Source organism: Mchenga conophoros, linkage group LG9 (assembly GCF_057382185.1).
Source record: "Mchenga conophoros isolate Kocher_MC1m ecotype Shallow Benthic linkage group LG9, M_conophoros_male_GT1.1, whole genome shotgun sequence".
Lineage (NCBI taxonomy): Eukaryota > Metazoa > Chordata > Actinopteri > Cichliformes > Cichlidae > Mchenga > Mchenga conophoros.
In genome coordinates this window covers 32,496,712-32,518,850 of record NC_140534.1, presented here as the reverse complement: position 1 = coordinate 32,518,850, position 22,139 = coordinate 32,496,712, and the positions used below count along the sequence as shown (strand labels likewise).

Here is a 22,139-nt window from a genome sequence, read left to right as displayed (position 1 = left end):
CTCTGGCTGCTGCACCTGTATCTCTTCACTAGGAGGAAAAACTTCTAACCATTTAGAAAACACGTCAACCATAATAATAATAATAATGAATTGCATTTATATAGCACTTTTCGAGACCCTCAAAGCGCTTTACAATTCCACTATTCATTCACTCTCACATTCACACACTGGTGGAGGCAGCTACAGTCATGGGCAGACTGACAGAAGCGAGGCTTCAAACCACATTTTCCTTTCAGTTCAGTGAAGTTTACTTATAGATCATCAAAACCTTATCTGAACATGGACTTAACCCCCTGTAGAGGTTTAATACCTGTACATGAACGGTTAATCCCACAAATCACAGTAAAAAGCCATGGACAAAAACACCATGAAAAAACTCATGGAAAACATAGAAAACATTGTTTAAACCTAGAATCCCTCCGTTTGACACGTGGTCTCTCCCATGAGTCAACTCATCAGAACTAGGAGAATAACAAAAAGGAAAAGGTTAGTTACACAAATTCTCAGACAACATCAGGGCTCCTCCTCCGGAGTAATTTTGCTTCAGCCCTGTTAAAGACTAAAATCAGCATTAATGTCATGTCAAGTGGGTCTAACTCTTGGCTCTGCCTGGAGCCTGCATCCACACCACAATTACCTAGAAACCAAAATTGGTGAGTAAATACAAACTTCACACTTACGAACAACTGTAGGTTATGAGAGTAATAAGGCATCCAACACAGACAAAAGTGTGTCATATGCAGTTTATTTCCCCAAATCATTAAAACACTACTGTTACCATAATTTGCTCAAACCATGGATCATCCCATGTGTTTAATTAAGTTACTGGTTACAGTAGTTTTATCTTAAGTAATGTCACTCACTTGTTTTCACACTTTGAGCTCAACACCTTAAAATGAATAACGATATGATAATGAGTAATCACTGCACAATCTGCTTCATTTCACTCATGTCTGCCTGCGTGACGCCAGAACCCTTAGAGAGGGAAAAAAAACATTAGCCAGTGGTGTTTCCTCGCAGGTCGGGCCTGGATCAACAGATTCCAGAGGTGTTGCTGTAAATCATGTGGTCAACCCTCCTTGTCTGTGAAAGGAGTGATACCGATTTTAACACAGTATGTGTTTCACATTGAATACACATTTTTCTCCTGTAGCATTTAACATTTTCCAACAATACAGTGTGTTACTGTAACCAACAAGCAGCCAGGAAAACACAGTTTTCTCCACACAAAATCAGTAACACAGAAAAGTAGCAGCTTAAGGGTTAAGTCTGTAAGGCCCACACACACTCATGTGAACCTACAGTCTCCCCTCCTCTGGTCTCTGTCATCCTCCTGCTCCTGCAAAAACAAGCAAACAAAAGCACATACATCCACCCTTTTTCACTGTTTGGGTGGGTTAGGCATTAGCAGTGACTAATGCTAAAATAGTTAACGTCTTCACAATTTCAAGTCAGTCACACTTAGTCCACATCATCAGTCCAGCCACAGTCCAATCACATGCATTCATCCAGTCACATGCAATCGTACCAATCATTGCTGATAGTAGAAAACCGCGCATGAATTTAAATATCCACTGACAGCAATATTTCATCATTCCAAAAATAAAAACTATTCTTATTGCTTTTGAAATGGATTGAATCGCTACAATCCTTTTAAAACAGAGGACTTACTATCTAATATGGTCAGCGTCCTATGTAGGTGAATTTTCTCAGAAGCCCATTGTAATCTAGAGAAGCTCACCTTATATTTGCTCTCAATTAAAGTATTTTATAACACTTTTACTCCTGATCTTGCAGGCCTGCTTTTACATCATCAACACACAAAATATCACCCCCAGAGGGATGATACCTGGCAGGTTTTTTCCCCCTAAGTGCACTGTTACAAACAAAACATATTAGGCCTTGTTCAGGACATGTCTAAATATATATAAAAAATAAACCTGTGTTTCTCTTACAAAAAGAAAACAACCCTAACCTATCTGGCAAAATCAGCCTGGTACTAAAACAAACCAACAAACAAACAAACCAAATCTACCAGAAATCACAGGAAAAGTTTTGCTTTCTGGTGACACAACATGCTGTAGGGATTAAAATCTGCCATGCAGTGCTGCAGTCACTGCTTCTGTTCATGTTCCCCACATCATATTTACGCCTTTAGACGAAGAAGAACACCCACTAGAATACCCAAACTGAGTTTCTAGGAACCTGCACCCAATAATTGCAGCAGTAAGGAAGCGAGGCTTTCCCTGTTGGTCCGCTTGAAAATCCTCCCAAATCAAAACAGCTCACCGTTGCAGATCCTTTTCAGTGCCTCTCTTGGTTCTTTTAAAAATTCCTGCATGTGTGAGTCGCTGAAGCACAGTTCGCAGTTCCCCCATGTACTTGAGGAACACGAGACTTTTTCAGATAAATAAAGGCAAATATTGCAAACTACACAAAAGGCAGCCGCTAAAGCGTTTAAGTTTCAAAATAGGACAAACAAAACAGACTAAATTGTCAATTCCACTTAGAAACAAAATATTAATTCTATAAATAAATCTTAGTTGGTTTTACAGAAGAACAGACAAAATTGACTAACTTTTGTCAACATCAAATAAACTGAGAACTAAAAGGAAATTCTCAATCTCTCCTTGTTGTATAGATTAGCTTTTCAAACAGTTTTAACAGTTACTTTAGTCTGACAAAAGCCGAATGACGAATTAGTGATTCTCTGTGCAACTTAATTTGGATTGGCTGTTCTTTTTTTTTTAAGAGTCCAAGAGAGATGAGGCCTATCGCAATAGTTTAATTTTTCTATTGAGAAAAAGTTATTTCGCAATACATTTCGTTATTGTTCTATCGCCCAGCTCTAATGCTTATCCTACAAAATCAATCTCTCACTCTCCCTCTGTCTGTCTTTCACTCACTCACACAGACACACACCACCACTGTCAACTTTGCTAAATTACTAATGAAAAACACTGACCAGGCAGCTGTGATTGAGCAGCAATGTCCATCCAACTCTTTTCATGGTTGTTGTAGTCGTGATAACTTTGTGAGGCCACATTGAAAAGCCTCGGATATGGAAGCGTAGAGCTGCCACCCAGGCAAAAGAAAAGTGAAAAGTATATTGTTTAACAATATACCTTTCACGTTTTTTAACAATATAATATCACATTATTACAATATACAGAATTATCACATTCGTACAATATAAATATTATATAGACTACATCGCAGCTCCAGTCACGCTTCCATCACCGTCTTTCTCGTCTTTTCCCAGAGTAACAGCCAAACAGGACGATCTATTGGCTAGCACTGCTTCGCCTTGCACGCGTTCTTATTTTAAACTTAATCTGGAATTCATTGCAAACTGTTTGTGCGGGATATGAATGACAAGATTTTGTTTTTCTACAAGAGTTAGTAAAAAACATCTCCAGTGTGATCAAATCTTCTTGCCAAACATCCACAGCTTGGCAGTGTATACAGCACTATAATGACCAGACCTGATTCTTTTGAAAACCATACATCTTTCCACAGGTCTCAACTTCATCAGACATCACCTAGACACAAAGCTGGATGATGCCAGCGCAAACAGCAGCCTAACCGACTAAGATGATAGATCCATGGGGTCAGGAAAGCCAGATGCAGGGCTGGAGCGGTACCTTTCATGTCCATTCACTGGAGGTGTGGCTCTATTGCATGGCGTTCCTCACATCAAGAAGCTGCCGATCAAAGGCAATACAGCTCTTCCTGCATCAGGAGCTTGTGAAGGACTTCTCAGTCATGCAGGACTCCTGTTCACTGCTAAACAGTCACAGCTTCACAGAAAGAACCTTGAGAGCAAACTGCTGCTGAAGCTTAACCATCACCTCACTGAGTGAAGAAATGGCACATTTTTGCTAAATATGCAGAAATAGATGCACACCCATACAATTTATGATGAACTGAGCTGGCTTGTATGTACATGAGGAAGATGTCTCGTTCTGTTTTCTCTGAGGTTGCTGTGCCATTTGGAGCAAAAATGAATATAAAGTTTACAGCATATCTTGTCACTGGAAATTGTTTGCACTGTTTATATATTTATATTATGTACTGCAGGTATTGGTGAAAAAAGCTTGTTTGAAAAATGTTGTGAAAATCTGGAAATTAGAATTGTTGTGCTTTATTTTGTTGATGTTTTTACATATATTCCTTTTGAAAATACTAAAATTTGTATATTTATTTATTTTTGTTTGTCTGATAGCATTTATAAAATAAATCGGACATTTCAAACAGTTACTCGCTACTTGAGTAGTCTTTTCACCAAGTACTTTACTCTTACTCGAGTAACTTTTTTTTATGACTACTTTTCACTTTTACTTGAGTAATAATATTTCAAAGTCATGCTACTCTTACTTGAGTACAATTTTTGGATACTCGACCCACCTCTGTAACCGGGGCATGATCAGAAATGACAATTGGATCATATTTACAGTCTGTAATAGCACTCAGTAAGTAGGGGCCAACCAGAAAAAAAATCTATCCTAGAAAATGACTTATGCACATTAGAGTAAAATGAATACTCCCTTCTAGTGGGATACTTAAATCTCCAAGGGTCTACAAGTTTATGTGGCTCTACGAACGACTGAATTGTTTGCACAGATTTAGATGGTCTTGTTAGGATGCCTGGGTCGTTGACCCAGGGTTTTTGAGTTTATTATTTATTATTTCTAGTCTTTGGTTTCTTTGAGTTCTGTCTTATGGTTTATGTCTCTGTCTTCTCTAGTTGCTCTGTCTCCCCTGTCTGCTATATCCCCGTGTCCAGTCAGTGTCTGTGTCTGCCCTGGTCCCACGTCTCTGTTCCCTCTGTTGTAGTGCTTGCATGTGAGTCTGTGTCTTTTGTTCAGTCTGTGTTATGGGTTTCCTGTTTTACTTTGAAAGTCCATGTCTGATGTTACTGTGTCTGGTTTTGCTTCCCCTTGTCTCGTTAGGCCTGATTTGCCCCAGCTGTGCTTCCCTCCTGTTACCCATTCCCTGATTGCTCCCTCTGTGTATTTGAGCCCTGTGTTTGTGTTGCGATCTACTGTTTACCTAGCTGTGTGTTCTGTCAGTCCTCTGGTGTAAGTTTATTTTGATTTTTTCCAGTTATGTTATATTTGAGTTTAACATTAAAGCTGTTTTGAGTTCACATCTGTCTTCGGAGTCTGCACCTTGGGTCCTTTTCCTGCCTGCACACAGCCGTCACATAACAGGTCTTAGTAAAGATTGGGAAGAGCGATCCCAAACAGAATCCATTACCAGGTTGTAATCCCCAGACATAACCAGATGATAACTATCCAGATTGGGAATGGAGCTTAGCATTAGCGCTCAGCCTGAGCTGGAGGTTTAAGGGTCGAGGGTCTGCGAGCCAGAGGGGTCTGCTCAGCCAGAGCTGGAGGTTTGAGCTCCGGGGGTCTGCGTGCCGGATGGGCTGCTTAGCCCAGGCTAGAGGTTTAAGGGCCGAGGGTCTGTGCGCCAGAGAGCGCCATTCAGCCCAATCTGGGGGTTTGAGCTACATGGGTCTGCACACTAGAGGTGCCCGCTCTGCCTGAGTCGGAGGTTTGAGCACCGGGGGTCTGCAAGCTGTCCATACCTACCACACCTGCACACCCGCTTCCTCATCCAGCACCGACTGCACCGCTGCTTCCGAGTCCAGCAGCGAAACACCAGCCATCAGCCAAGACCAATAATCATTGGCCACTTTCCAGGCCAACAGCTAAGGAGCTGTTGAGAGCCACCGGAGCCATTATGTCATCACTGCCACAGGACCCAGGGCAGGCCGGTTGATCTGTAACACCACTGTCACTGGACCCGGGGCAGGCTGCCTGAGCCGCAATGCTGCTGCCACTGGTCTCATCGCAGGCCGCCTAGACTGTTTTGGTGCCACTGAACCCGTGGGAGGCTGCCTAAACGGTCTTGCCGGATTTGCCACCAACCAAGTTGGCCACAAGAACTTGGCTTGTTGGACTGTGTGCCGCTGCTGCTGGAGGTGCAGCCGGGTTTTTTAATTGTTTGGACTAAGGCTCTGATATTGTTTTGAGTCCTTCGTCATGGAAAACCACCCCCCCCCCCAGCAGGCACCTTCAGGCCTGCTGGGGGGGGTTCATTCATTATGCAAATGTACTCTTTATAAGATTGGAGAAACCTGCAGTCAGCTGAGACTGAAGAAGTCTCTGGGATGAGTGACGAAACGTTTGTCCCACTGAAAACGCTACGTCCAGATGAACAGAATCAACTTCTGGGATTTCCTTACCTGGATGATTGAGCATGCATCAAGATATTACCCACAATTACTTAGGTACACGGGAACAAAGGGACAGCAAGTCAGTTTTATCATAAATGACACATTTATGACTTACAATAAAAATATTTTTATTGCAACATAAAAAAAAATGTAGGTTTGTCTCTTCATGGAGCAAAACACACTCACATCCTGTAAGAAAACACAGACCACTGAAAACTTTACACATGGGTAAGAAAATATTTAGTTTTCCACATACTGCCCGTTTAAAAATGACACAAATTTATCAATTTACCTTTTTTTTACTGTAACATTAAAAATTGCAGGAGGGGTTGTGTCTTTGTGGAGCAAAACAGACTCACACAATATTGTAAGACAATAGAGCCCATTTAAAACACATTTCATGTGAGTTACAATAGAAGTGGCGCAGCACTGACACTGATAATTACCTCACGATGAATAGCCAAATAAACACGGGGTCCCCAATCCCAGTCCACGAGGGCCGGTGTCCCTGCAGGGTTTAGAGGTGTCCTTGATCCGTCATAGATGATTTAAAAAATGTTAAATTATCCCCTTCAACATGTCTTGACGTTGTCCAGAGGCCTGGTAATGAAGTAATCATGTGATTCAGGTGTGTTGACCCAGAGTGAGATCTAAAACCTGCAGGGACACCGGCCCTCGTGGACTGGGATTGGGGACTCCTGAAATAAACCGTAACAGGTCTGACAGTTTGACCCAGAAGGTGAACTCTTCTGACAATTTGTTTTTCTTGTGATCAGATGATGGGAGTAATTTTTTCTCTGTATGCTGTTTGTGGACACAGCCAGTGAAGTTTAACTTGCTAAACTTGGAACAAGTTGAATTGTGAAGCCTGATCTCAAGCTTTTTAAGTTTGACGCAGCATCCAGAAGAACTTTTGTTCAAACCCCTGTTTCTCCCACTGTGTTCAAATGAACCCTGTCAGGGTAATGTCTAGGGCTGCCACGATTAGTCGACTAGTCACGATTACGTCGACTATCAAAATCGCCAACGACTAATTTAATAGTCAAGGCGTCGTTTGAAGCTTTGTAAGATCCCAAAAGACGCAGGAATAAGTAGTAGGATTTAAGAGTGTAATAACGGACTGAAACAGAAGATGGCAGCACTGCATGAAGAAGGATGACAGCTGCCATTAAACACCGAAGAAGAAGAAGCTGTGTCCCAGAATTCATTGCACAGCTCAGTTTCCAACAATGGCGGCAGCTAGTCAGTTTTATTCTTATCATTCTTTCTGGGTCACAAAGTAAACGCTTAACATATTTTCAGGCGAGAATGTAGCTGTGTAAACTTCAAATATCTGCTCAGTTTATCAAGACACCACATTTTTTCAAAAGTGCTCCGACGTTTTCGGAGACTTCGATAGCTAGCCGGGGTTACAGGCTCCCTGGAGCCGGTGAGAACACCGGACTCCCGGCAAATGGTTTCCAAACCCACCGCCATCTTTCGCTACTCAGGTTAAACATGATATATAAGTCACTTAGATAACTTAAAAATGTTACTGTTCTGCTTTTTTTCAGTATTTTATTTGTTCCTGAGTAAATCGGTTTGGCTGAGATTAAAGTTATAGTTTTTACACAGCTGAAAAAACGTCAAGCAGACAGCTGATTATCAGAAATGTGAGATGCTCGAGAATATACTCCGGTGTCCTGTTATATTTTAGATAGCAAGGAGTAGGGATTTGGTATCGTTTAGGTTTTATCCGATACCGGTGCCAAACTGGTACTTTTGAAACGGTGCCGGTGCTTAAAGAATGGAGAACACAAAATTGGTCCAAAAACCTCTCATGTTCAGCTGTTTTTTTGTAAAAAGATAACAATGTTAGTCTTTTCTGCAGCTATGGGGCATATATGGCATCACTCTTGGCTGGAAGCAGTGCTTAATCAATGGAAAAAACACAAACTTTCTCCAAAAACCTCTCATGTTTAACTGTTTTCCAATCTTTCTTTGGTCATTTTAGCCTTTTTGGCCAGGGTGAAGGGAGTATCTGCCATCAAACAAGAAGACAGCCGCATGTAGCTATGATGATGTTTGCTAGTTCACCTTACATGCATTAATGTAATAACGTGTTTAGCCTACTCAACGTAAATTACACACGAACAACATTAAGCTACTCACGCAGAGAAGAACGGCTGCTGCTGCATCATCATTTCTGCTACACTGGCAGGGCTAGGGGCCAGGACTCCCCTCTTCGGGTTTTTGGGGGATGTTGCTAACTCCGGGTCCGATAACAGGCACCACACCCGCAGTAGATGTGCTCGGTGTGAGGTCTCGCAGCAAGCTATCAAATACGGCGCATTTTTCGGCTTTAAAAAACACCGTTATGCGTCGCCAGGTGTTTCATCGGATTCGAGGTGTTACCTCCTTTGACAGTATCAAAGTATCACCTTAAAGCACTTGTTGCAGGCTGCTGAGTTTGCATATTTTGCTGTGAAGTACAGCCAGACTTTTCACCGCTTTGCCTTGGGCATTTTTAATCTGTAGCTCTGCTCCAAAAGAACGTACGTACCTGGACCCGCCTACTATCCTCGGAAACGTAAAATGATTGGCTAGAATCTAAAGTGTATGACATCTCAGGAAAATAAAAGCACCGAAATAAAGCACCGAAATGTGCGCTTCTTTTCGGTCTGGTTACTACCGTTTATGTCAGAACTGGTGCCGTCATGGCACCGGATACAGGTACCCATCCCTAGCAAGGAGTTTATTAAACTTCACCGAAACAATCTGCACATTTCATTAAAATTTAATAAACTATCACCTTGTCTCTATTCTTAGTTAGCACAGACCTTAAACACTTAAAGCTGTAAGCTCATGATAGTTATATAAGAGCAGATGCATGCTGTACATTTTACGTCCAATGGATGCATGATCTGATTAGTCGACTAATTGCAAAAATAATCGGTGACTAGTCGACTATCAAAATAATCATTTGTGGCAGCCCTAGTAATGTCCCATTGGTCTTCCACTTTTCTCAGAGGAGGACACTTTGTGGGTTTTCTGATGCCTCAATAGATTTGTTTTATGGATGAAAGACTTTCCACAGTGACCACATACAAATGATTTAACTCCAGAGTGGGTGAGCTGATGTGATTTTAAGCCAGTCATGTGAGTAAAAGCCTTTCCACATTGACCACATTTAAATGATGTAACTCCAGAGTGGGTGAGCTGATGTGATTTTAAGCCAGTCATGTGAGTAAAAGCCTTTCCACACTGACCACATACAAATTGTTTAGCACCAGAGTGGATGAGCTGATGTGCTTTTAACCTTTCGATCTCAATATAAGCCTTTCCACAGTCACCACATACAAATTGTTTAGTACCAGAGTGGATAAGCTGATGTGATTTCAAGGCAGCAATGTGAGTAAAAGACTTTCCACACTGCTCACAGCTGAAGGGTTTATCTCCACTGTGGATGAGCTGATGTCTTTTTAAGTTACTAACGTAAGCAAAAGCCTTTCCACACTGATCACAGGTGAGAGGTTTATCTCCACTGTGGATGAGCTGATGTACTTTTAAATTGCCTATCTGAGTAAAAGACTTTCCACACAGATCACAACTGAATGGTTTCTCTCCACTGTGGATGAGCTGATGTCTTTTTAAGTTACCAACGTAAGCAAAAGCCTTTCCACACTGATCACAGCTGAGAGGTTTATCTCCACTGTGGATAAGCTGATGTGTTTTTAAATTGCCCATCTGAGTAAAAGACTTTCCACACAGATCACACCTGAATGGTTTATCTCCACTGTGGATGAGCTGATGTGTTTTTAATCTACCAATCCGAGTAAAGGTCTTTCCACACTGATCACAGCTGAATGGTTTCACACCGGTGTGGATCAGCTGATGTGATTTGAAGTGAAAAATCTGAGTAAAGGTCTTTCCACACTGATCACAGCTGAATGGTTTCACACCGGTGTGGATCAGCTGATGTCTTTTTAAGTTGCTACTGTGAGTAAAAGACATCCCACACAGATCACAGTTGAAAGCTTTAAATTTCGTGTGGACGAGCTGATGTGATTTTAAGTTGCATCTCTGAGTAAAGGTCTTTCCACACTGATCACAGCTGAATGGTTTCACACCGGTGTGGATCAGCTGATGTGATTTCAAGTGACCAATCTGAGTAAAAGACTTTCCACACAGATCACAGCTGAAAGCTTTAAATTTCGTGTGGACGAGCTGATGTGTTTTTAAGCTCCATCTATGAGTAAAGGTCTTTCCACACTGATCACAGCTGAATGGTTTCACACCGGTGTGGATCAGCTGATGTGATTTCAAGTGACCAATCTGAGTAAAAGACTTTCCACACAGATCACAGCTCAAGCTTCTGTCCTCCCCGTTGGCGCGCTTGCGTCTTCTGGGCTGCTTCATAGCAGGAAAAGTCTTTTCCACAGGGATCGCCGCTGGCTCATCTTTACTTGCTGGTGCTGGATGTTTTTGGTTGATGTCATCCATGTGCTGAGGTTTCGGCCTGCTTTCACTTCTTTCTCCTGTAATGACAAAGAACCCAAACAGTGACATCAGGTCTATACCTTCAGCTCATCCACAAGTGCCCCCTCTTACCTCACAAAGATAAACAGTTTCACCATCTGCCAAACGTCTCAGGTGCCTGGGGACGCTATGCTGTGGTAAACATTTGAAGTGAGCTCATTTTGGGGATAAAAGTAGTAAAAGTTCAACTTGTGAATAAAAAGTTTTTTAGTTTTTACTTTGTTCAAATTTGAAGAACATCACACTTACAATGTGCAGTTCAGGTTGTATGTGTGAGAGCTGTACAACCAAATCCACACTGACTCAGATTTCCCTCTGATTAACCACGAGGGTGTCACAGTTATCAAAGTCTGCAGACACTGTCAGCTGCAATCAACACCTTTTATTATAATGCACAGGTGAGTTATAATGCATCTCCACTAGAAGATGGTCCCCTGTTATCTACTTTTTCACAGGCAAGCGTGGGCGAGAGTCTACAGCTTTCTACCCCCCAAGGACACGTAGTCTAATGCCTTTATTTTTCATGGCCATGTCCACTTAATACTACACTATATGGTTATATGGCATTTTAGTTAATATACAGCATAGAATTGAGGCACATCAAATATTTTCATCTCAACACCTCCTCCCTGGAGATAAGGAGTCTCACTATCTGCCTAATGTCTCATGGTGCCTGGGAGTGTCAGTCCAACTCACTCACAATACCCATCTGTGTGTGGAATAACCTGTGAAATACTTATTTGATGTTTTCCTATATGTAGAACCAAGTCACACAAAATGTACTATAGATATTACTAAAGTCATATTGTCAAAACATATGATCAACACATAAAATAAAGAAATGTCCATCACAAGAGTTAGCAGCTTACACAAGAAAAGACGTCAGAAAGAATATGAAAGAAGAAACGTGGAAAAGGAAAACAGCATTTTTAACGAAGTCATGATCACTCCACAGACATCACCTTCATATGAAGGGAAACAAAGAGTGTAACTCAAATGATAAAACATTAAGGTACTGAGGCAGACAAACAGAGGCTAAACAGAAGGCAGAAATCAAACCAAAATGAGCTAAGAGAGAGAGACTCTGTAGAAAATGATAAAGTTAAGCAACCAGTGTAGTTATAACTGACTTACTCTGGATCTCCTCTCAGACTCAGGAGGGGGCGAGCGGGCCGGCTTTGTAGTTGGAGTCGGACCAGCAGAGACAATGGGCTCACTGACCTCCACTCCCCAAGTCAGTCACCACGAGGACAAGTTCTTTGTTTAGAGATGATTTAATCCAAGCTCACCAACAACATCACTCAGCTGTCCTCGTCAGAACTGATAAAATAAAAGCAGTTACATTTAGAAACGTCAGTTTACTAAACATAAAAATATTGCTCTATTAGCCTCGCTCACATGTTCTGTAAAGATTAAATGACTTAAATCATCACGTGGTTTACAAAAACACATTGTTAATCTCAGCAAATAAGTGCGCATCCAGAAATAACTGTTTTATCTCGTTTGACATGGAAACTTAAAATTACAAAGACACACTGAACGCACCTTCCTACCAGCTGTAACCTAACAGGAGAACGTACGTTCGTCTTCGCAGCTGCAATACATACTGTAACGTCGGGTTGTGTTGCGTGGTTGAGAGGAGGCGGCAAAACACCTAGCAGGCTAGTCGGAAGAACACACACCCACGCTGGTATCGGTAATCCACGGTGGTTCTTTAATACGCCTTCTTCAACAACCATATAAAAGCCCGGTTGAACGGCTGCGGCTCAACAACATAACGCCCAGCGTTCATACAACCCAAGCGTTGCAAATAAAACAACCAAAAAAAAAGGTCTGGAGAAGAAAACATAAATCCGTCCTTCGTTAAGCACAAGCGTGAAGGCACGTGACCTCATAATCCCGGAGCGAGAGAGCAGTGGCACAAACTGATGACACCATCAACCCTCGATTTGGGCGTCTTAAAGACTGCGGTCAAGTGAGCCCTCACTTAGGAAGTCACAGTCAAGCTAGCCGCTCCGCCAGCCGCACCGAAAATGTGGTTGCACTACTCTTACGTATATTACGGTATGGGTGAAGACTGGCTTAGAAACGCAGTGTTTTGTGTCCTGATACTATTTTACTTCACAATCCACTACCAGTTTTGGTTTATCTCCACTTTCCCCCCTGTGATCCACAGCCCAAATTACTGTATGATTCAGAGAAAATTAACAATAAAATTTACCCAATTTACTCAACTGTATTTTTAATGTCCTCATCTTTGACCTCAGATTACAGGAAAACTATAAGAGGTGACGCAGATATTTCACTGGATTATGACTCTGGGTGACCCCCACTCTGCACCCTGTGATCCACAGCCAAAATTACTGTACGGATTTTGAGAAAATTCATAGTAAAATCTTCCCATTTTGCTTTACTGTACTCTACATATTGACATCTTTGAGCTCAGATTACAGGAAAACTGTAAGAGGTGACGCAGATATTTCACTGGATTCTGACTCTGGGTGACCCCCACTCTGCATGCTGTGATCCACAGCCAAAATTACTGTACGGTTTTGGAGAAAATTCATAGCAAAATCTTCCCACTGTGCTTTACTGTACTCTACATATTGACATCTTTGAGCTCAGATTACAGGAAAACTGTAAAAGGTGACACAGATATTTCACTGGATTATGACTCTAGGCCATCGCCACTCTGCACCCTGTGATCCACAGCCAAAATTACTGTACGGTTTTTGAGAAAATTGATAGTAAACTTTGCACAATTTACTGTACTATACTCTATATATTGACATCTTTGAGCTCAGATTACAGGAAAACTGTAAGAGGTGACGCAGATATCTCACTGGATTATGACTCTGGGTGACCCCCACTCTGCACCCTGTGATCCACAGCCAAAATTACTGTACGGTTTTGGAGAAAATTCATAGCAAAATCTTCCCACTGTGCTTTACTGTACTCTACATATTGACATCTTTGAGCTCAGATTACAGGAAAACTGTAAAAGGTGACACAGATATTTCACTGGATTATGACTCTAGGCCATCTCCACTCTTCACCCTGTGATCCACAGCCAAAATTACTGTACGGATTTTGAGAAAATTGATAGTAAACTTTGCACAATTTACTGTACTATACTCTATATATTCTCATCTTTGATCTCAGATTACAGGAAAACTATAAGAGGTGACGCAGATATCTCACTGGATTATGACTCTGGGTGACCCCCACTCTGCACCCTGTGATCCACAGCCAAAATTACTGTACGGATTTCTGATAAAATTAAATCCTATTCCATTACCAAACAAAATGAGTTCATTGAAGTATTTGCTTAACTACAAGAAATGTCTTTCCACACACAATTTAAATTTTTCAAAATGTCATTCACACACCACCTCAAGTATCAACTTCAGTTTTAGACATTATTTATTCAGTGCTTAATCACAACAATAGTCAACTTAAGGCACTTACATAATAAGTTAAACCTTACAATAATACATACAGAGAAAAACCCAACAATCATATGACCCCCTATGAGCAACAGTGGGAAGGAAAAACTCCCTTTTAACAGGAAGAAACCTCCGGCAGAACCAGGCTCAGGGAGGGGCGGGGCCATCTGCCTCAACCGGTCAGGGTGAGAAATTACATTTCTCAGATTACTGATTTCTCATATTACTACTACACAGTTTAGATATATTGTTATTCATTATCTGTCATCACACAAATCAACCCAAAAAATCAAAAAGGAAATACTTGAAGTACGTGCACAAAGCAAGAATGTTATACACATTGTGTTTTACACATGTGTTCCTCAAAACACCAATAACAACTATAAGCAGATTATTCAAGTAGCTTTCACCGCATGTGGAATTAGGTTACACAAAGCACACACTTCCACTCTGTCTTCTGAGCACTGCTGAGCTGTTCATTTGTCATGTCCAGGCATTCAGAATGGAACCAGCGGTTGCAATTATCACACTGGATCTGTAAACAAAAACATATGAACTTTCATAAACACATTACATAAATAATTCTATGTTTTAATCAATTACAATCATTAAAGACACAGAGTCAAATATTTTTTGGAAGATAACATAAAACAATTTTTAAAAATACTATACCCAGTCAATGATGGAGGGTCCTGGATTAGGTGGTTTCACTGTTGCACACATGGCACAGTTGTTGTCACTGTCAAATACTAAAACATAATATATACATATATATATATATATATATATATATATATATATATATATGTGTTAGTGTTCATCAGTTTGACACAAATAAATATGTCCATTTGAAGGAGATATTACACACCGGAGGCCTCAAGTATTGTCTGTGCAAATGTCCTTCGTGCCTGGGCCATCTCTTTTTTTGTCGTCAAAAATCTCTGTGTGTTAGCCCTGCGACAGACTGGCGACCTGTCCGGGGTGTACCCCGCCTCTCGCCCCATGACAGCTGGGATAGGCTCCAGTGCCCCCCGCGACCCTGAAAAAGGATAAGCGGAAGCGGATGGATGGATGGATGGATGGCTTCCATTACTTCTTTGGCCATCTGAAATAAATAAAAAAACAACAAAAACAATTAATTGAAAACATCTGCAAATGTTACACTTCCTGTTTACACAATTTAACCTTTTAAGATTATTTTAACTTCCCCCACCCCATCTTCTTATCTAATTTCACAGAAAAATATTATTGCGTTAATGTTGTACCATACCATGATGACCATTACTCCGCAGCTAGAACCATCCCGTTGAAATGGATGTGTCAGTACTCCTCCTCGAAGTCTCACATTCACCCAGTCTGTTTTGTTGTAGCATGTCCTCCTCATTTTGAAGTATTCACTTTGTGAACATAACATACATCACATTTATATAATAATGAAAGATAAAAGTCACACAGAAAAAGACACATATAGTACAAAGACCGTTGCTCTGAACGGACTTTACAATCATTATCACAATCACCATGACTTGAAAGAGTCATTGTGTCAAGCCAATGAAAGATTAAATTCTGGTAATACCCAGTGCAAATCTTTGCTTAAAAGAGAATTTATGACCTTACGTGACAAAAACATTTTTGTAAGATGAGTTATTTATCATGGTGAACAGTGTTACTTATTATGTTTGTGTTTTTTTTTACAAGTAATGCAACCAAACATTGATTTTGTTTTAACGTATTTCTTCGTACTACAAAATGTTACGTATTTTTCAATTATCTGAATGTGTTATCACTTCTTTTTCTCAATGAATATATATATTTTGGAAAAGATACAACATCAAAAGTCAAAGGACTGAGCAGTTTTCACTAAGCTTAACTGGAGGGTGTTACTTTTAAATGTACGCCTAAGAGTACAAAATCTAATCTTCGGTATATGCTATATCTCTATATATGCTCTCTATTGGTTAGTATATCAATATTATTGAGGTTTTCAAATTCTAAAAATTATGATTTTAGACACATTTCTGGACGAAGACTATACACAAAGCGCAAACAATCTAAAACAATTTTCTGTAATTAGACTGAGGAAAATAACTGGCATTAAGTGGCTAGAATGTGCTCGTTTCTTGTTAATAGTCCCATTTGTAGTGTTAATTACTCACCTTTCCATTTTATTGTTGGTGGGTAAACCAAAAATTTTAGTCCACGTAGGCCTCGATGAAAAGTTCAGTGTACTAATAATAATTATATGTAATGACAGCGTAACCACATATAAACGTTTCCTGTCGCAATGAAAGCTACGTTATCTGTCCGTGCGACGCAACACCTCAATAAATACCGAAAGATCAAAAGTGGGTTGGCTCTATGTCATGTGACTCTTGTCCCACACATCAGTTTGCATTGAATTAACAAATAATACTAATTTAATTCTAATAATGAAGCAAAAACTAAAAAATGTTAAGGCAGGCAATGTACGACCTTGTTATTTCATGTATAAAATATAATCAAAATAGTATTGGCCGAAATATTTCTACGAGTTACAGTATGAAAAAAAAATTATGAAACCTGTAATCAAAAGGCAAGATATTGTATAGGTAATTCATAATATTAATGTTAAAGACAATGAGTGTCAGAGAAAAAGGCAAAAGCATATTGCTTAAAATATATTGTAAAAGATGTGATTAAAGACTTTCATATAAATTATGAGAATTGAAAGTTGTTTTTATACTTCTAAGACTACTATTACTTAGAGTGACGTGAAAATTAACGAACAAGAAGGAAAATATTATTTTCTATTAAACAAGTGAGTTGAATTAGATTTTCAATGTTTTTGCAGTTAACATATTTACTGAGACAATCAAAAATGAGCATGGAACAACATCTGTTACATGCCATGGTACCCAGCTCTTTGTTTTCTCTTACTCTTGTCTTTCAGGTGTCAAGCCTCATTCAATACTCAATACACTCAATACAAAGGTAATTGGCACGTCTCTATTGGCTGATCTGGGGAACAGTAGACCAATCGCTTGCCTGGGATAATTTCAAAAAACCAGCTCCCAGGCCAGCAGGTTGGCTTCAGACTGTCTTTGAACTTTTGTTAGTAGGTGTCTATGTGTGTGAACAGAGTGTTTGGGTGTGAGGCTGGACAGATAAGATCGGGGTACCCCAAACACATTCAACTGAGCTTTAAGTGTTAAAAACACTGGGTTAGGCAGGTGATGACACTTTTGTGTCCTGTGACTGATCTTATGTGTCAAGCAGGTACACAGGCCTTTTGTTTTGCATATTATTTTATTTCCACTTTAGGGAAGCTGTTGGCGTCTTTTTGTTTTAGTAATGTCTTTGATCTGGCTCAGCCGCCTGGTTCTCGTCCCCAACATTTTTCTTTTGTTAAGCTTACTGTTATCAGGGCATGGTAAATGAACAGTAAACCTTGCCTGATGACTAATCTTCCCGTTTCCCTATCATTGATTTATTTGGGTTGTCATGGAAGAAGTATTAAACAATGCCTTTTATTAGAACATAAGCATTGATATGCAGTAATTGTATTTGAATTAGTTAAATATGAGTGGGCAACTCTGACCACGACAAGACTGCATTTACTTTAAGGAATTAATAAAAAACATGTAGACATATTGTTGTCATTATTTTTACTCTTCAATTTGATGTGTTTTTTCTTTAAGATAGTATCAGAAGTTGCTCCTCCACCATGAAAAAAAAACAACTGCATGTATTCTTTTACTACATCCATGATTCTCCTCTGTGGTCTTCCTCACTCATCCTGTTTGGAGCTTAATGTTCAACATCCTTTATCTATTAAAATTACAGAAGTAGAAGAAAGTAATCATCAGAGCAGGAATCATGATAAATGATAAATAGATTACCAGTACATAAAAACATAACATTTGCATAATTTCTCTGATAACCCTGCATTGGATGGGTTTATTAACGGTGGGCTGAAATTGTACTATAGTCTGCAGATGAGGAACTTTTTAGAGTGTTGAATTAAATGTCCTCCACAATCTGTATATGAATTGTCATTAAAACCATAGAGATTCTTACTTATAAAGGAAAGAAAAGTGTGACAATGCCCATCAACATATAGTGTATATTTTTTGAAACATTACAAAGATACATGTAATTCTGGGTTCACCTGAATTACAGATTAGACTGGTGGACAAACAGAGATGTTGTGTACAACTGGTGACAGCATCAGTGACAGGGATGCCAAAAGGAAGACCAAATTAATCAGCAAGGCTGGAAGCAGAATTAGGAGGCGTCATAGTCAGCGAGGGTCAGAGATCAATGAACAAATTGCCCACCTTCTTGGATAATGCATCACCCTCAAAAGGATTCAAAATTTGGGCCATGAAGAACAGTTCAGGAAACCTATTTTATTGTTTTGTCTGTGAAACTGTATAAATGAAATGTAAATTATGTTAAAGGCAAACACATTTGTAAGCCATAAGAAACAAACATGCTTTGCATTATGTCTCTAAACATCTGTATAGACTTGATGCAATATTCAGAGCTGTGCCACTGTACTTTGCAGAGCAGTCAAACACAACCCTGATTTTTTCCGGTTTTCTCGGGTGATAGACGCCTTGATGTGGAATATACCACATATTTCCTTCTCTGGGATCATCTTCAGCTCTTTCAGCATCACCTTCCTTGAAGACATTGTCCATGAACCTTACATAATCGTCCTTAAATTTGGGATTTTTCTCAAACTTCCCTTTCAGGTGCTTAAGTCGCACCAGAGCCAGACGCTTATTTTCTGGCAGCTGAGGGCGTGCCTTAAAGGGAAGTGGCATCTCTAGGTGCCCATCAGCATTCTGGTGTATTTTCTCATTTAGCAGTTGCATGAACTGTATGTCATCTTGTGATATGCTCTTTTCTCCAGGAGCTGTGTCTTTGAAGTCTGACTCAAGCACTCTGATGATGGTGGCTGGTGTCAAGGGTGGAAGTTCCTTAACAGATAAGCGATGGCACAGGCCTGTCACTTCTGCTGATGTTGCCATTTTTTGTGAACTGCCAACAATGCTCCAGCCCAGGTCTGTCTTGATTGCATATGGCTCTTCGTCACCTCCCGCGATTACTTGCCGTGGTGCCAGTGCTCTAGGACAGTCGTAGCCTATTAACAGCCTGACCTTGCAATCCATTAACTCAGGCATCTCCTGTGCTATTCTGATTAGATGTTCCCATCTTTTGGCAGTTTCAGAGGTGGGAATGTGTGAACGTTCAAGTGGGATGAAGTCTCTGGTATAGGCAAGTGGCAAGTTGATAAAGCTTTTGGAGGAAAACCCTCTAACTCTGAGCCCACTAACTCTTTCGCTCTGAACAATGGAATCTCTTCCCATCATAGTGGTTAGCTTTAACTTCACTGGCTCTAAACTCATCCCCATCTCCTCACATATCCCTTGATCTACAAAAGTGTTGCTACTCTGTGTATCTAATAGAGCATACACTAAGGTCTCTCTCTCTGGAGTGGTGGTTGAAGAAACCCACACAGGCACGATCATGGATGTGCTCCCACCATCTCCTCTGTCCATGCAACAAGAAAGTGCAGATATGTTTTCTTCTGCCTGCATTCTATGTGATGATGTGTTCACTGGAGTCTTTGGACGGTCTTCGTGGAGAGCTGTTGGATGATGTTTTTTACAAACCCCGCAAGTCGCCTTACGCTTACAGTCTTTTGAATTGTGTCCTCTTCTGAGACAACCAAAGCACAGGTTATTGTCAAGTATGAACTTTCTTTTGTTCTCCACGGACATTTTAGCAAAGGTCTGGCATTTGTGAATAGAATGGCTTTCGCCACAGCAAATACATGTGACTGAGTTTGATGGCAAAGCATTTGCTTTTCTTTCTATATCAGGCTCATTTGAATTGTTCTCCACTCCGCTGTATCCTGTGGTTGTTCTCTCTGATGCTTTCACATTTGTGATGTATGCATTAGCCTTTGGACGCTTTATGTCTCTAGCTGACCTTTCTTCAGTGTGTTTCAAGGCATGAAATGATGTTACAGGATTGCATGCAACTTCCGTTTCTTGTGCAACAAAATCAGCAAATTGTTTGAAGCTTGGATATTCTTCTTTTTGCTGTAACTGCACTGTGACGCGACGATTCCAACGAGAAGTCACACAGTCAGGAGGTTTTTGGAGCAATTTTTGATTCTCTTCACAGTCATTTAACGCCTGCAGTTCTTTGATGTATGGCATAGCATTGCTGCAGGCTGTCAGAAAATCACTGAATTGTCTCAGTTTAAGCGACTCTCTTGAACCAATCTTTGGCCAGTTGTTCAGTTTTTCCCTAAATGCACACTGAATTATAAAGGGGTGGCCATACCGAGCATTCAAAGCTTCCCAAGCTTGGTCATATGCTTCGTCATCCTTTCTGTAAAAGCTTCCCTCCAATACAGACCGTGCTTCTCCACTGATGTATTTGCGTAGGTAGAACAACCTGTCAGCTGGATTTGTGCATCGCCGCTCTATCAAAGCTTTGAAACTAGTGCTCCACTCTAAGAACTTAAGTGGGTCCCCTGAGAAGACTGGGGGCTCAGGTGCAGGAAGTCTGGTGAGGACCATTGTGTCATGCAAGGCTTGCATTAACAATGACTCATTGTTGTTTGGTTGTTTATTGTTATTATTCTTGTAGGTTTGCTCTGGTATGATTTCTTCAGGAGCTAATGGAGGACAACTGACTACCGCACTGTGTGCGCTTTTGTCTTCTCCACAGGCTTCACTTGAATCTGCTTGAGAATAAGCCTTTAGCTTTGCAGTTATTACCTGAAGATCTCGCTGATTTTCTAGTCTTTTAAGCTCTTGCCTTTGTGTAGCAATAGCCTCCTCCATCTCTATCTCAGCCTGCTTCGCGGCAAGCTGTGCAGCGCACTCTGCCTTTTTTACATTGATGCTTTGCTGCTCCGATAGACAGCTTGAGCGGCAGCTACGTACAGAAGGTCGGGAGATTGTAGTCCCAAATATTGACTGAGCATATTCTCTGTCTAGCACCATGTGAAGTCTCGCATTTTCTGCCTTAGCATCAAACTCTTCTTGCCCCACTTCACTCATACGTACTTTAAGTATTCTCATCAAGTCCGCTGTTACTGCTGTGCAGGAATCAATTTTTCTTCTAGTCTCAGTAGAAGGGGCTGACTGCGATCTCATATCTTCGTATGTATTTTTCACTTGTGACTCTAGCCCTTCGACAGTATCCATCATGTCAGCTAATTCCTGGTCAGAGCACTCATCTTTAAGTTTGGAACGTGTAGCTTTAACTTGTTCTTTCCAGCTTTCATATAGTTTGATAAATTTACTCTCCTGAGAGAACTCTTGTTGCTTGAGTTCTAGACTTTTGGGCGTTAACTTTCGCTCCCTTGAGGATTTCCTGGGCTCTAGTCTTGAAGTATTAGAGGCAGGCTTCTTCAACATTATCAGCTGGATTTCTATTTTATCATGAATAGCACCTATCAGTAACTCCAATTTCTCCCTTTCAACATCATCAGTCTGTAATTTCAATTGTTCGTTCAATCTACTTAGCTCTTCCTTAAGGGAATCAATTTGTTCTCTGCATTCTTCAATTTGTGATTTTTCTGTGTTTACTGACATTGTGCATGTTTCAGCAAACCTGCTGCATAAACAAGTTGTTGCTATATGTACATGCGATCCTGGCAAATATACAATTCTCAGTACAATCTGATTCTTGCAACAATTTGCTTAACTACACCCCTTGTTATTCTTCTTTTAAGTTGAACTCTTAAACATTTTTAGAACACTTTAAACAACACCACTTGTAAAATAAAAGGGAACACTTTGGCTATAATGACAGGTTGGTTACCTTTAACTCAGTACCTTTCTTAAACAAAATAAATTATTATTTTAATAGACCTCTCCAAACTCCAAACCTCTCCATGAAGTTGTGGATATATCACAGCCCAA

At 40.4% G+C, this 22,139-nt stretch overlaps 1 protein-coding gene across 6 annotated transcripts; it reads right to left on the bottom strand.

Moving 5' to 3' along the window:
* Positions 1 to 6,940: 6,940 nt before the first annotated feature.
* On the bottom strand, positions 6,941 to 22,139 carry LOC146567660 (uncharacterized). Of its 6 annotated transcripts, XM_085287620.1 has the most exons (4): positions 12,308 to 12,780; positions 11,897 to 12,082; positions 10,835 to 10,894; positions 6,941 to 10,761 (listed from the first exon to the last, which is right to left on the bottom strand). In XM_085287620.1, exon 4 carries the CDS (start codon positions 10,724 to 10,726, stop codon positions 9,218 to 9,220), a length of 1,509 nt encoding a protein of 502 aa, XP_085143746.1. In that variant the 5' UTR covers positions 10,727 to 10,761; positions 10,835 to 10,894; positions 11,897 to 12,082; positions 12,308 to 12,780; the 3' UTR covers positions 6,941 to 9,217. The 6 variants fall into 6 exon arrangements, with proteins under 6 accessions (XP_085143746.1, XP_085143744.1, XP_085143742.1 ...); XM_085287618.1 differs by lacking the exons at positions 10,835 to 10,894; positions 12,308 to 12,780 and adding an exon at positions 22,106 to 22,139; XM_085287616.1 differs by lacking the exon at positions 10,835 to 10,894 and having other exon boundaries at positions 12,343 to 12,764.

Excerpts from the sequence above, each read along its gene's own strand:
- LOC146567660 (XM_085287618.1), bottom strand. The coding sequence starts at position 10,726 with ATGGATGACATCAACCAAAAACATCCAGCACCAGCAAGTAAAGATGAG.